Consider the following 16,753-nt stretch of genomic DNA (forward strand, 5'->3'; position numbering starts at 1 on the left):
GATAGATGCAAGCCAGACAAGCCCTTATCCTGGACCTCAAAATTTAGGGGAAATTACTCTGGCCTTCTAGCAGCCATGCCCCTTCCCATGGGATAAGAGACCTTGGGAGCAAAAAGCATGGACATTATGAGCCCATCCTGGCTGCAGACTGTACTCCAGGTAATCTAAAACCAGGAATTTCCTGACCAAACAGCAGTAGGCCTGGCTTCTAAGGTCTGCAGACCCATTCCCTGGTTCTTGCTTCTTGAGGATGGCACTTGAATGTGAGGACTGGTGGGTCCAAGTATATGTGTAAAGCCAGCTTGAAGTACAGAATAGATTGTAGGGTAAGAAGAGAATGGGACTTAGGCTCAGACGAGGTGGGCCCAGTGGGCCTGGTGGGCCTGGCCCATGTGGACATATACTGGCACGTAACTCTGAAGAATCCGAGAATTCTTAGTTTAAACCTTATCTTCCAGGTCCATATGAAGATTATTTGTCATTGGTTGGGGGGAGGACAAAGTATATTTTACTCAATAATTTGTTAATTTAACTTACATACATATAGTATATTGGCCTTTATATTTGCTGCAGACGCTGCAAATGTTACAAGTGGACATGTCTACACATACTACTCATAACTTAAATGTGTATATAGTATTTGCCAAATTTGCCTTCAATAGTATCATACTTAATCACATAGTAATATCATAGGTTAGGTTTTATTAACCCCACTGCACAGATAAAAAACCAGACATGTGTAAGAAACATGTCCAGTGTTCTTTTCTTCTATCTTCACATCACTCTCTTAACTCCCAAATATCTGGGTCTCCTACTCTACCATTATCTCTAATACTGCACTCTCCAAGATAATGTGCCTCTGATCCCCAAATGTGGTCCTTAATCACCATGACCTCTCTTTAGCATCTGATACTGTCAACAATTTTTCCTTTCTTAGAATAGCTTTCTCTCTGATTTCTAAGCCTTCACTATTCCAGTTTTTCACTTAGCCTTTCGATCTTTCTCTGGCTTCTCTTCTTTTTTCAGAGTTTTTGTGAAGAGCGAGTAAGACAATGTTTCTGGGTCCGGCGCGGTGGCGCATGCCTGTAATCTCAGCACTTTGGGAGGCTAAGACATGTGGGTCACCTGAGGTCAGGAGTTCGAGACCAGCTTGACTAACATGGTGAAACCCTGTCTCTACTAAATACAAAAACTTAGCTGGGCATGGTGGCGGGCACCTGTAATCCCAGCTACTCGGGAAGCTGAGGTAGGAGAATCGCTTGAACCTGGGAGGCAGAGGGTGCAGTGAGCCGAGATCATGATGGGCATGATCCAGCCTGGACAACAAGAGTGAAACTCTGTCTCAAAAAAAAAAAAAAAAAAACAATATGTTTCCCTCTGGACACCGTCAGCACATAGCTACATTTCATATGTTGGTTTTTTTGTGAGTGTTTTTGGTAATCTAAAAAGAATAGCTACCATTTTTTAGTGCAATGTCACAGCACTAGGTACATATATACATAACATACATATGTATGTCTGTATTATCCTATAATCCTATTTTAATAAAAATGAAGCTCATATTGGTTAATAGATTAGCCTGTGTTAGAAATCTGACTCCAACACTTTCTAGCATTATACTCCCAGATAAATCATTTAAGTTCCCTGAGTGACTGCTTTTCCATCTGTGTAATGTTGCCATGGTCTTGTGAGAATTAAATGAAACAAGTTATAAAACAAATAGTACACCATACATAGTTAATAAATATTAACTACCGCCTCCTCTTGCTGCTTTCAGATGAATACATTAGTTTTTTTGTGTGTGCGTGTACCTTTCCAAAAACTAAGTCCTCTATCACTTGACCTTCTTCCTTCATACTCTATAACCACATTTTTAAAATTTTTCTTTTTCTTTAATTATTATTTTTAAATTTTATTTTCTGTACCTACATTTTATCATATTTGTGAATCTAACTCCTCTGGAAGGATGGTTCTGAATTAATTATCTGTGTACAGATCTCTAATTGTCCAAGCCCATACCTCTAAGTTTTGCTAGTTATTTCTATTTGGAAATTCCACTGCCTGCCATATTAAACTTATCACCTTCCTCACTAAACGAAGAATGGAAAGCAAAAGAGTAGGGCAGCATAAAATATTACGAGGACAGAATTGATGAGATAGATGATAAAGAAGCAGCCAATTTCACAGCTTCAAGCTTGCCTGAGAAAGAAAATGACAAAAACTGAGAAGCAGAGTTTTATAGATCATGTCTAAAACTTTTTTTCCTCAGTCTTCAGACATGAAACTCTAATTATTCTATTTCCCTAACCTACAAAGCCCAAAATGTTCTTTCCTTTGAATGCCCTCACATTTACATACTCTATTCATCTAACATCTAATTATATACTGTCTTCTTTTACCAATTTTTATAAATGTGTATCTTATCTACCTAACTGTGCTCCAGGTTTTTTAAAGCCAATGACTAACTCTTATATTTTTAGTATTTTTCTTTATGCCAATAAATGCTGATTGACTACAGTTATGAAGGTATGGTCAAGAACTCAGATAATCATGAATAAAGATGTTTTCAGATTTTTTTCTGACATGGAGGAAAAGCTTTTCAAATCAAAAGCTCGGAGATCCTTCCAAAAATAGGGAAAATGTGACAGTTAATTTATATTTCCCTCTGAAGGCTTTTAGTCTTGGTTTTAAACAGAAAAAAATAAATTCTCCAACAAGATTTCATTAGGCATGTGTTACTACTTTATAAATTATTTTCAAGAATTGTGCAAACTCTTTTTAAAAAAATGATATTTTTCTAAAATGATTACTAGTCATTTTAATTGCTATTGCAAAGCTATTCTTAAAATTAATGTCTATTAATTTTAGACATTAATAAATGTAAATGTCTAAAACCATGTAATATAGACTGATGTGCTACTTAAGTATTAAAGAATTTCAAAACTTCTAAAACCCAGATGACAAAAAACAATTCTTACAAAGTTTATTTAAAACAATGGATTTTTCCTTTCTTCCTTGGTTGGACTTATTTCAAATTTGGGAAAATTTGATTATATTACATTTTCTTTACTGTGATCAAAACAGAAGAAGTGCAGGGTAATAAACTGATTTTGATTTGTTTTTTTTTACCTGAGTAGCTTTGTCTTTCATGCATGAAGGGTAGTGAACATGAGGATCCCGTGGCCACTGTCCTGTGAGGTAAGGTCCTGTTATTGTATCCAAAGAGGAGGTTCGCCTTATTGTACTAGAGGTTCGAACTTGCTGAGATTTTGCCCTGTCCGCTACAAAAAGTGAAGAAAAAAAAAAAAGAGTAGTCATTAGTGAAGAAAATAAAATTTAAAGTTCTTTAACTTCATAGTTTGTAGAATGTCATCCTGTCAATTTTCCCCATTATATGTATATTTACACTAATAGCCCTGTTGTATGATCAGATGAAATGTATGAACCATGTCCCAAGGAAAATGCATTCATGTTAAATCTTACATACATTTCCAGGGCTTCCACAGACCCTATGAAGCCTATCCATTTTATACAAATCTGCATATCATCTCATTGCCATTATTTTAATTAAGACTCTTATTCATGTCTCACCTGAACTGCCAGTTTTCTAACTGCTATCCCTGTATCCATTTCAACTAAGTTTTAGTGTCATGCCCAAATAGAAAACATTTCCATGGTTAGTCATTGTCTTTAATTTAAAACCCGTATTATTTAGTATGACATAATAAGCTTTCATGATTTGGGTGCCATATGCCTCAATGTTTAATATCTTGCTATTCCATAATCCCATGCTAAGCAACACATGAATGGCCTGTGTTTTTCCAAAGGTAAAATACACTCTTTCTGCCTCTGTACATTCTACTTCCTGAGCCTAGAACTCTCTTTCTTGTTTACTTGACAAATCCATTTATCTTCAAGACCAGCTCAGATGTCACACTGACTCTGTGAAAATCTCCCCAATGCCCTTTCCTCTCCCCTTCTAAGATATACTTGCCTGTCTCTGCTTTCAGGGCACCCTAAGCCTGTTTCTCTCCCCCATCAGAGCATAAGTTTAAACCCTACAGACTAAATAGGAGTCAACATTCAGTACTCACTTAATAAATATATTCACAGCTATACAAAAATAACATGTATAAATAACTTTATATTTTAATCCAACTTCCTCATTCACAGATGAAGAATTTGAGGCCTAGAGGGACACTGAACAAGAGATGCAAACAAGGGACAGAGGTAAAAAGAACCCAAAATCTCTAGACATTATACACAGTTCAATCAATCTGCCATAACTTCTCCTTTCCATAGGGGTATCACAAGTATCTCTGTTAAAAATTAATCACACTGAATACCGAATCTATAAGGAAACTATAGAGGATTTTCCATATATCCATCCTAAATAATGTACTACTAATGTGCATTCTACGATAGATCCAGCAGATTTACAGGTTCCCAAGGCTAAGAGTCTTTTCAGAGTCATATCTCACATCAAAAATGCCTTCCTCTTTACAGAGGGTGAAGAAACATTTATTATTGAATGCTGTCCTTTACCTTCCTGAAATCAGAATTATTAGTTTACCAGAAAAACAGAACAAAATGCATGTTATCATATTATGCAGATAATAGCTTAGAACTACAGTTTTTATTTTTTCCTTTGACCCAAGAATTGTAAGAAAAGATCTGAAAATTACCAGAGTTCCTCTTTATCTGTATTACTTTAGCTCCAATTGTATTGTACTGAAGGCAGTGAATCCAGTGGAACCCATTTCTACTCTTTGGAATTACCTGAAATTTTCCCTGTGACCAAAAACATGGTAATTTCTTATAAACATTTCATAAATCAAAGAGAAGGCATTTTATTTTCAGAATATATAGTTCCTTGTCTTATATATCAATTGAATTAAATTATAGAATATAGGAATAATTATCAGTTTTATCTGTTACAGACTTAGAAGGGTATTCTAAAATCTTTAAACTACTATTGAGTTCTAAAAATTCTCTTTATTCTTTGCACGTTTTTGACCTTTATATTTTAGTTCTATATTATTTATCACATATAGATTCTTTTTTTTTCTTCTTTTATTATACTTTAAGTTTTAGGGTACATATGCACAATGTGCAGGTTTGTTACGTAGGTATACATGTGCCATGTTGGTTTACTGCACCCATTAACTTGTCATTTACATTAAGTATTTCTCCTAATGCTATCTCTCCCCCAGTTCCCCCAACCCTATGACAGGCCCCAGTGTGTGATGTTCCCTGCTCTGTGTCCAAGTGTTCTCATTGTTCAATTCCCACCTAGGAGTGAGAACACGCAGTGTTTTCTGTCCTTGTGATAGGTTGCTGAGAATGATGGTTTCCAGCTGCATCCATGTCCCTACAAAGGACATGAACTCATCCTTTTTATGGCTGCATAGTATTCCATGGTGTATACGTGCCACATTTTCTTAATCCAGTCTATCATTGATGGACATTTGGGTTGGTTCCAAGTCTTTGCTATTGTGAATAGTGCCGCGGTAAACATACGTGTGCATGTGTCTTTACAGTAGCATGATTTATAATCCTTTGGGTATACACCCAGTAATGGGATCGCTGGGTCAAATGATATTTCTAGCTCTAGATACTTGAGGAATTGCCACACTGTCTTCCACAATAGTTTAACTAGTTTACACTCCCACCAACAGTGTGAAAGCGTTCCCATTTCTCCACATCCTCTCCAGCATCTGTTGTTTCCTGACTTTTAGTGAATGCCATTCTAACTGGTATGAGATGGTATCTCGTTGTGGTTTTGATTTGCAGCCAGAAGAGAGTGGGGGCCAATATTCAACATTCTTAAAGAACTTTCAACCCAGAATTTCATATTCAGCCAAACTAAGCTTCATAAGTGAAGAAGAAATAAAATTCTTTACAGACAAGCAAATGCTGAGAGATGCTGTCACCACCAGGCCTGTCTTACAAGAGCTCCTGAAGGAAGCACTAAACATGGAAAGGAACAACCAGTACCAGCCACTGCAAAAACATGCCAAATTGTAAAGATCATCGATGCTAGGAAGAAACTGCATCAAATAATGGGCAAAATAACCAGCTAACATCATGTCAGGATCAAATTCACACATAACAATATTAACCTTAAATGTAAATGGGCTAAATACCCCAATTAGAAGACACAGCCTGGCAAACTGAATTAAGATTCAAGACCCATCAGTGTGCTGTATTCAGGAGACCCATCTCATGTGCAGAGACACACACAGGCTCAAAATAAAGGGATGGAGGAAAATCTACCAAGCAAATGGAAAGTGAAAAAAAAAGCAGGGGTTGCAATCCTAGTCTCTGATAAAACAGACTTTAAACCAACAAAGATCAAAAGAGACAAAGAAGGCCATTACGTAATGACAAAGGGTACATATAGATTACTGACATCAACATTACAGCTTATATGCATCACTATTATAATTTGTCCCATTAATTATTTTTTAAATTTTATCATACTGAATATTATGACCCGCTTCTGCTTTCTTTCTGTTAATTTGCATGGTATGCCCACCCTTTCATTTACAAGCTCTTAAAAGATTTTTTATGTGTATCATAAAACAAAGTATGTTTTTATACCTTTTGAAAAAAACATTGCAGCAAGCCTTCTGATTGTAAAAGGTGAGCTTATCCCACTTATATTTATTGTTATAACAAATCTGGTTTAACTTGTCATGTAATTTTTTCCTATTTTGGAATGTTTCCTTGCTGCTTGCTTTCTGTTTTATTGTTTGTTTCTTCTCCTTTTATCTTTACCTCCTCCCCACGTCACAGGTAACTTGTAAGACACATAAACTGTTTCTAGTTCTATTAACACGACTAGAAGTTATTTATATTAATTTTTTGAATATTTTTCCTGGTGATAAATACCTACTAATTTTAGCAACACTGGGAAACAGAAAAGTAACATCTCCCATTATCCAATTTATAATAATTTGTTTAAAATTTTAAAGTTTACTTTAAATTCCTTCCACCATGAAGAAACAAAAGACAACAAACTGTTGAGAGGCAAAGCCAACATTTATCAGTTGACCTCTAAATTTAAAAGGCCTATATAAAGGTCAGCTATAACCAGATAAGGAAACACCATTCTAAGTGAATAACTTGCACCTCTACTTAAATTGCTCCAAACAATTTGAAAAGTTGTATGTAGTCCATTTAATTATTAAAACTCCTTTTAGTTTAGTAAATAAACAATAGGAACCATTTTTAATGGTTTTTTTGAGGGGGTGGTGTTAAATTTATTTTATTTGTGTTTTCTACAGATGGTCTCGTTCTGTCACCCAAGGCTAGAGGACAGTGGCATGATCACAGTTCACTGCAGCCTCAAACTCCCAGACTTAAGTGATCCTCCTGCCTCAGTCTCTTGAGTAGCTGGGACCACAGGTGCGCATCACTACACCCAGCTAATTTTTTAAACTTATAGAGATGTGGTCTCACTATATTAACGAGGCTGGTCTCAAACTCCTGGGCTCAAGCGATCCTCCCACCTTGGCCTCCCAAAATGCTAGGAATACAGGTATAAGTCACCACTCCCAGCCTTGTTCTTTTTAGACACAGGGTATTGCTCTGTCGCCTGCCCAGGCTGGAGTGTACCGGTGTAATCATAGCTCACTGCAGCCTGGAATCCTGGGTCTACAGTAGTTAGGACTACAAGTGTGCACCACCACATCGGGCTAATTTTTAAATTTTTTGCGGGGATGGGGGTCTCGTTGTGTTGCTCAAGATGATTTCAAACTCCTGGCCTCAAGCAATCCTTTCCCCTTAGGCTCCCAAAGCACTGCGATTACAGGTATGAGTCACAATACTCAGCCCATTTTAATGTTTTATAATGAGTTAAATACATAAATAATCTATAAATGAGTCCCTTGGTCTGTATAATAATACTCTATTTACTTTCACTTATTTACTCTATATTTACTTAATTTTTCTTTTCTTTTATATATATATATATATATATATTTTTTTTTTTTTTTTTTTGAGATGGACTGTCGCCCAGGCTGGAGTGCAGTGGCACGATCTCGACTCACTGCGAGCTCTGCCTCCCGGGTTCACGCCATTCTCCTCCCTCAGCCTCCCGTGTAGCTGGGACTACAGGCGCCCACCACCGCGCCCAGCTAATTTTTTATATTTTTAGTAGAGATGGGGTTTCACCATGTTAGCCAGAATGGTCTCGATCTCCTGACCTCGTGATCTGCCCGTCTCGGCCTCCCAAAGTGCTGGGATTACAGGCATGAGCCACCGCACCCGGCCTATTGTATTTTTAATCATTGAATCTTTACTTATCTCTTTAAAAAGATCACACACTCTACCCTTAGTGTTCACTTTCTGTAACTACTCTGTCCGAACTGTGGTCTTCAAATTATTTTGACTAGGTGATCCTATTGGTAAATACATAGGCATGCAGTAATGTGTAGCTGCTTCTTTATGAACTGGATATCTACGATATTGCTAATATGTTATATATTATAAAACAGAAAAATATAAATGTATATGTAGGAAATAAAAAACAAAAATACAGAAATATTTTCTTTCTGTACCTCAAAAAATAAATTTTGCAGGGCCAATAAACTATTTAGAGACATTAAAAGTTTGACTATACACTCTAGAAAATATCCTGCTGCAAAAAAGTCAACCAATTCTTTGGAATCTGTGACTAGCAGCTAAACTTTTCGATTTAATAAATTTAAACATGCAGTCAGCTCCTTCAAAAGGTCATTATCTATTAGTAAATTAAGTTTTGGCCATGGCAATAAGAACCTTAAAACCTAAATACAAAACACTCTAAGGTAGAATGCTTAGGAACACTAGAAAGTAAGAAAGATAAAGTACAGTATAGCTTCTTCAGAAAAAGACCCAACCACACAAACAAGGCATTTTGCATGCAAATAAAAGTTGAAAGTAGTTACAATAAAAGCTACCTCCTGAGCCAGCACGGTGGCTCACGCCTGTAATCCCAGCACTTTGGGAGGCTGAGGTGGGCGGATCACCTGAGGTCAGGAGTTTGAGACCAGGCTGGCCAAAATGGCAAAATCCCGTCTCTACTAAAAGTACAAAAATTAGCCGGGCGTGGTGGTGGGCGCCTGTAATCCCAGCTACTCAGGAGGCTGAGACAGGTGAATCGCTTGAACCCAAGAGGCAGAGGTTGCAGTGAGCCGAGATCGCGCCATTGCACTCCAGCCTGCGCGACAAGAGCGAAACTCTGTCTCAAAAAAAAAAAAAATAAAAATAAAAATAAAAAAATAAAAAAAACTGAAACCAAAAAAACTACCTCCTCAAAAATGTAAGTCTGAAAAAAACAAAGTAGGCACTCTTACAAAACGAAAGTGCCAGAGGAAAAGCAAACCAGGCTACTCTAATATATAAGTGAAATTTAGATTTTAATAATTTAATTTCATTAAATAATTTAACCCTGAGTCTGAAAATTTTATAAACTATCTATAATATTCTATAGCTACTTTATTTATTTATTTATTTGAGACAGAGTCTCACTCTGTCACCCAGGCTGGAGTGCAGTGGTGTGATCTTGGCTCACTGTAATCTCTGCCTCCCAGGTTCAAGTGATTCACATGTCTCAGCCTCCCGAGTAGCTGGGATTACAAGTATGAAACAACACGTCTGGCTAGTTTTTGTATTTTTTGTAGAGACAGGGTTTCACTATGTTGGTCAGGCTGGTCTTGAATTCGTGGTCTCAAGTGATCTGCCCGCCTCGGCCTCCCAAAGTGCTGGGATTACAGGTGTGAGCCACAACACCCAGCCTCTATAGCTACTTTATAAAATCTTTAACAGGTAGTCAGTGAGGTTTTCATGATGTTTAACTTCACTTATTCATATTAATTCAATCTTTATTGAAATCAAAATACCAAATTCATCAAGAACAGACTGAATACAAGACATTAAGTTGCTTTTCTTCAACTTTAAAATATTTGGAAATGATATAGTTCTTAATCTACCTAAGATCAAAAATAGCCAATAAATAAATACAGGTGGGGAATTTTCCTGTTATTGGTTCACTAAGGCTAAGCATAAATTTGCTAAAGCTCAATTTTATTAATAGAAATTTACTTCATTAATTCTGTAATGAGAAGTAATACCTTGACAGCTATAGTTTTTAATGTATTATCACCACTAACATTAATTTTTTCCTTGTCTCGCAGTTATAGAGAATGATTTTCAAAATAAATTTCAAAAAAAAAAGGTAACAAAATAACTGAGAATACAAGATGTGGAAAGGTGACTGGTATGTTTTTCTACCCAATCTGTACCCAATATGTACATTAATATTTATCATCCAATAGAAATATTACCAGATTTCGTTTTCCTAAATTAGCATAATCTAAGCACTTCAACAGCTATTAACAGTCTTCCTTCTTGGCATATAAAATGATGAAACATTAGCCAAATACATGGGCCACATAAAATAAAATCACCAAATTCAAATGAACTTCACATAAGTGACAGAAAGGATACTAGTTGTGAATATGCTATCTGAAATAAAACTAAAGAGCAAAACTGAAGTTTTCTCAGTGTGGGCAGAATCTGAAACACTAATCAACCAAACCTGGAACCCTGCCACACATGCAATGTAGAAAACATGCAGAAATGACCATATGGCTGCCCTGCAGAATCTGGAAAGAAACCAATCAAGAAGCTGACAAGAAAAACAAACATGCTTCTGACCAAATGAGGCCTGACAAAACTCTGTAACCTGAGGTCCATCAGGAATAACAAACCAAAAAATGTAGTCAGGCAGCTATTTAGGCATGATTCTCTAAGTTATAGCTCACCCAATAAACTTATGTCAAATGACACACAAGTTAAGACATTTAGAAGGAGATCGTCAATCTATTTTCAAAGAAAACTCAAGCGAGTATCTTTGCATCAAGGTTGAAAAGAAAACTTCACTAATATGGCTAAAAGAAGCCTGGTAACAAGCACTGAAAAAGTACACAACAAATTAAGATGGAGCTCTGATATTTGGAATACATTTTTTAAAATTACATACATGGCAAAAGATATTTTTTAAGTTCATTTTCTTGGGGGGTGGCAGAATGATAGTCCTTTAAGGAACTTTAGCAAAGTAGTAATTAGTAGAAGGAGATTCATCAGCCTTATAAATTTCAAATGAATTCTGTTAATTCCAAACATCTAAAATCCACTGTGACTAATGAGTTCATATACTAAAGTAATCACAAAGTATTAGCAACTACAAAAACAATTAAAATAACTGCCCAAAGGTGGAAAGTCATATTGTAAGCAAAAGGAACACAAATATTCCTAATCAGAAAACAACATTTCACAAAATTCTGTGAATTTAACTTCTAGTTAAAGCACCGAAGTTTGGAAAATTTTTTATCAAACGAGACAGACTCACTATTACATCTCAACTTATAAAGAAAAACTGTTTTTAACAAAAGCACAACAATAAAGGTTATAAAATGGGCTCTCTCTCCTTTTTTCTGGAGACAGAATCTTGCCCTGTCACCCAGGGTGGAGTGCAGTGGCACGATCTCAGCTCACCGCAGCCTTGATTTCCTAGGCTCAGATGAACCTCCTGCCTTAACTTCCTGACTATTTGGGGCTACGGGCAATTGCTACCACGCCCAGCTAATTTTTGTATTTTTTGTAGAGAACAGGGTTTTGCCATATTGCCCAGGACGGTCTGGAACTCCTGGACTCAAGTGATTTGCCTACCTTGGCCTCCCAAAGTGCTAACTAATATTACTGGTCACATACCTTGATAATTAAGTAGGGAATAATTTCCTCAATATATGACATACAGGAAAAAGCATTTTCCCTCAAAATTTGCTTTTTATTTAATGAGAAATAGAGGTAACGAACAGAAAAATATTAACTCTTCTAGTAGAGGATACTACTAACATTTTTCACCTGCTTTTACTTGGGATTGATGTCCATACATACAGAAATACACAGACATACATAAAACACAAACACACATACTCACATACTCTCCATATTTGTTCACGTAACAGTTTCACTTCAAACACTGATACAGAAACACAAACACTGTTAGTGTTTGAAGTGAAACCATTACCTTGACAAATATGGAGAGTGTGTATGTGTGTGTTTGTGTGTATCTCTATATATATCTATGCAATATATGTAGTATTTTCTGTCCATTAAAGAGTAGTAAGTCAATATTCAAGACAGTTCCTTACATAAAAGTTTTGTCAAAGTATTCCAACAATATGAAGATGCTGACAGAATAGATTTTGACAACCGACAGACAGCAATGAAGAAAGCTGCTACACTTGAATGTCCCCTACAAAACTCATGATGAAATTTAATTACCACTCTAAGAGGTGGGACCATTAAGAGGCAATTAGGCCATGAGGGTTCTGCCTTCATGAATGCATTAATGTTATGACAAGAGCAGGTTGTTATAAGAGCTAGGTCAATCCTCTATTGCTCTCTTGCCTTTCTACCTCTGTCATGGGATGACATAGTATGAAGGCCCTCACCAAATGCCAGTACCTTGATACGGTACTTCCCAGTCTCCAGAACTGTGAAAAATGAATTTCTTTTTTGTGAAAGTGCCAGAGTAAAATTAAATCAGACTGCTCTAATATATAAGTGAAATTTGGATTTTAACAATTTAATTTCATTAAATAATTTAACCCTGAGTCTGAAAATTTTATAAACTAGCTATAATATTCTATAGCTACTTTATTTATTTATTTATTTGAGACAGAGTCTCACTCTGTCACCCAGGCTGGAGTGCAGTGGTGTGATCTCGGCTCACTGTAATCTCTGCCTCCCAGGTTCAAGTGATTCTCATGTCTCAGCCTCCCGAGTAGCTGGGATTACAAGTATGAACCAACATGTCTGGCTAATTTTTGTACTTTCTGTAGAGACAGGGTTTCACCATGTTGGCTAGGCTGGTCTGTGACACTCTGTTATAGCAATGCAAAACAGATTAAGACAACAGCCAAACAAAAGTTCAAGGATAATACAGATGGTTCCACATTTACGATATTTCAACTTAGAATTTTTTGACTTTCTGATGTGTTTATCAGGATATAACCCCATAGTACCTAAGTCAAGAAGCATTTGGACTTATGATAGTTTGATTCACAATTTTTTGACTTTACAATGGGTTTACAGGGGGGGTATTAAATGCATATTTGACTTAAAATATTTTTTTTTCAGGATGTAACCCCATTGTAAGTCAAGGAGTATTGCCATCTACAACATAATAATGTCACAAAATATCTCCATAAAACACCAAATATAAGTGAGTTGGCAGAAAGCATAAAAAAGTGTTGGGCCATAGTGGTATCAGCATCTGTGTGAGAGAAGGCAAAGGAATGTACCCAGGCTTCTGACGGTTCAGAGAACAAATTCACTAATAGGTAAATGTAAAGGGCCAATCTAGAATAGTAGCTAAATTAGGAGGAGATTCCACACAATCTGGTTTGCAAGTGAAGGCAAGAGGACATCAACTCAATAAAGTCTGAGATACTAGAGCAATATGACTATGCTCATATCTAACAAAAAAGAACTGCTTCCAACATGGAATCCAACAGTGAAGAGAAATTACTGGGAGTCTAATCAAAATTGAGCAGACAGAAGCAAAGAAAAGAGAAGGTTGAGAAAAAGTTGCACAATGGAGTCAAGGAGACAGCAGAATCGAGAATTTTTTTTAAAGTCATTTTACAAAAAACAACAAAAGTGGGAGCACTACAGCCTTGAAGACAGAAACGGTATCATGAACTATCCACCCTATTAAAAAGTACAAAAAAAATCATTTTACTTAAAAGAAATGAACAATAGAAAAGAATAGCAGATTCTTCCTAAAGTTATCATAAGGGAATAAAAGCATACAAAGAATAAAAGATGTCCCTATGAATAATGAAAGCATGCCAGAAAGACATACCCATATAAGATGAATATTGTGACCTAACATTTCAAAGTAAGCTAAAAATCCTTTTTTAAATGATAACAGTGATGAAAAACTTCAGTACTTAAAAAATATTCAGAAATGATATGTTTGACAGCAAGGAAGATATGAAAACAGACGTGATCAAACTCAGCAAAAACTTACAAAAGATATCAAAACTTATTTTAGGGAAAACTTTATTTAAGTTACAAGAAACACAAGAATGAATAAACACAATGGGTAATGCCTTAACAGAAATAGGAAATGGTAAGAAAAAAACTATAGAATTAAAAAAATGAGGAGACAAGATTTCAAGAGAAATTAATATGTAACACAGGCAAAGAAGGTCCAACATATGTGTACAACAGGAGTCCCTCAAGAAATGACCAAAGGAACAAAACAAAAAATACTAAAAACTATAATTTTAAAAACTCTCCTAAAATAAAAGATAACTTGAAAGACATACTGAAAGGACATACTTATACCTGGGGAAAATAATCAACATACCAAATATATTTGATAAAGCTAAAGTGATCTTCAAGTATAAAGGTCACAGATTAAAAAACCTATATCTGAGTTCTTGCTATAGAACTAGCAAGGACTTATGGAATATTATTCCTATAAGTCTTTCCTGAAAATCTATTAGAGAATGCTCTTCAGTCAAAAGCCTGGAAAGGAATTAACCTAAGAACTGGTGGAAGGTGTCAATCATTCAGTTAGCACCTTTGACAGAGAAGAGAGCAGTAGTATGTTCAGTATCTCTATGGGCAAGTCTTCCACCACTAAATGGAAGAAATGACCATAAAAGGATAGTAAAATTATACTGTTTCCCTCTCAACACATTTGAATTTAAGACTATAGATTTCCAGAATGTTTGATAACTAAATGTGAGTTATTAAATTCTTTCTAGAGCCAGATATATATATATACACATATATATGAGAGAGAGAGGAGACAAAGAGAGAAAGAGAGAGAGAGAGAGAGAGAGAGAGAGAGAGAGAGAGAGAGAGAGAGAGAAAATAAATAAATTTTCATATTCCTCCAATGTTGTTGAATTGGCTAACCTTAGAGAGAGAAGTTTTCTTCCTAAGTAACCTAGTAAAGAAATCAGCTCCCACTCAATCTAGAGGGGAAAGTAACTAAAATTGGAGGATTCACACTAAAACCATCAATAGATTTTTGCCTATTCTCTCCCTCCAAGCCTGACACTCACAAAGTTCCAAGTGCATCCTATGGAAATCTATAGCAAGAACCAGGAAGGGATTAAGAAATAGTAGTTCCTTTTATGGAGAAAGATATTTACCACGAGAAATGATGGGATAATGGGCTAAGGGGGTTGAAGAAAGGGCCATATAGAAAAGATAAAAGCCTTCAGGAAGATGTTCTCTTTGCAATGGGGGTAAATCTAGAAGGGCCTCTTAAGGAACAAAGAGAATAACCAGGCTCCTTCCACACCACCTTACCCTCTACTGGACATGTCAATAAAGAATAAAGCATCCCTAAAATTATTTTCAAGGCCAAGAAAAAGCTGATTATGACTATTAATGTTATAGAATCTCTACAAAAGGACAATCAAATTATGCCATGTAAAATAATGTATTTAGATAGCTATATGCCTATAATTTCTCTAATTCTGAAAAGTAACATTCAGAATTAGAATGTTACTTTTCTAATTGGAAAATTATCAGCATTGTTATCTCCTATTTGAATAAAAAGCAACAGCTAAATATAATACAGAAAACACAACAGTCTCCTAGACAAGTGAATAGCCCTTCTCATGATATCTAAACTGAAAAGTTGTAGAATTCCAAATCCAAATATATTTTAACACACAATTTATAAACAAAAGATTCAAGCACTTAAACACTTTGCTTATATAATAATTACAAATTAGCTCGTAACTGCCTAGTAATTGGGTGAAGAGTTAAATCCATGGTTAAATGTAGAAGAGATTAAGGGGAAAGGCTTAGGAAAAAGAATAACTACTTAACCTAAGGTATGATTGCCAGTCAAGCTAATCTACTGCTGCAAAGCAAATGATAAATAGAAATCTGTACTGAAATATGTCTGGATACCACTGATTTGCTTAATGCAAAATAATCTAGTAAATTAAATATAGTCTACAAGCTGTATTCTCCCCACGCCCACATTGTGTCCCCAAATCCAGCAATGGTGAATACGTTGTTTACTAGGAAACACAACTAGCTACACTTTTCTAGAGTAAACCCAGAATAACTAGATTCAACAGAATGAAGGCTTCAGAAATACAGAAACACAGATGTTTATTCTACCATTTACTTTCATATATATTGACACCAAAGAATCAAATATGTAGCTGTGAAGCAGTAGTTTATCCAAAATTAAATGCTTCATAAAGTTGGAAATGGTCAAAAGCTGCAGAAAATATCCTGAAGGAAAATGTCTTACACAAATCACAGTTTTGCAGAGTTCACGAGTAAAACAGAACACAATAAAACACCAGTCTATGTCTGCATACACAGAACACCTTCCACCTCAACAATTCTACAAATATTGTGTGTAAAAGATTGCCAGAAAGTGTTGCAAAGGACTGAGAGCAACTGAAGAAATAGAACAACCAGCAGCATAAATAAGTGTAGAACAAAGTGTCATGAAATATTGGAGGATAGCATTATGCTTTCTCTAAAATAGCCACAAAACTGGGCATTATTATCTTAGTCAAAAAGAGTCAATTGATATTACCGATTGAATTGTGCTTCAGTCAAAATGGCACTGTCCAGGAAATACAAACAGACTACAGTCACAAAGTTTGAGTGTTTACTGTATTTAAATTTTTCTCCTCAATGAACA

At 35.7% G+C, this 16,753-nt stretch overlaps 1 protein-coding gene across 4 annotated transcripts in view; it reads right to left on the bottom strand.

The window, feature by feature from the left end:
* GLCCI1 (glucocorticoid induced 1) overlaps nucleotides 1–16,753 on the bottom strand; it is a 125,279-nt gene that overhangs the window by 83,467 nt on the left and 25,059 nt on the right. For all 4 annotated transcript variants that reach the window (XM_007982067.3, XM_007982068.3, XM_038004654.2 and 1 more), the window contains exon 2: nucleotides 3,130–3,281. In XM_007982067.3, coding sequence (XP_007980258.3) covers nucleotides 3,130–3,281 — 152 coding nt within the window. The remainder of the gene's footprint in view (nucleotides 1–3,129; nucleotides 3,282–16,753) is intronic.

This window comes from Chlorocebus sabaeus, chromosome 21, assembly GCF_047675955.1.
Source record: "Chlorocebus sabaeus isolate Y175 chromosome 21, mChlSab1.0.hap1, whole genome shotgun sequence".
In the NCBI taxonomy this organism is placed as follows: domain Eukaryota; kingdom Metazoa; phylum Chordata; class Mammalia; order Primates; family Cercopithecidae; genus Chlorocebus; species Chlorocebus sabaeus.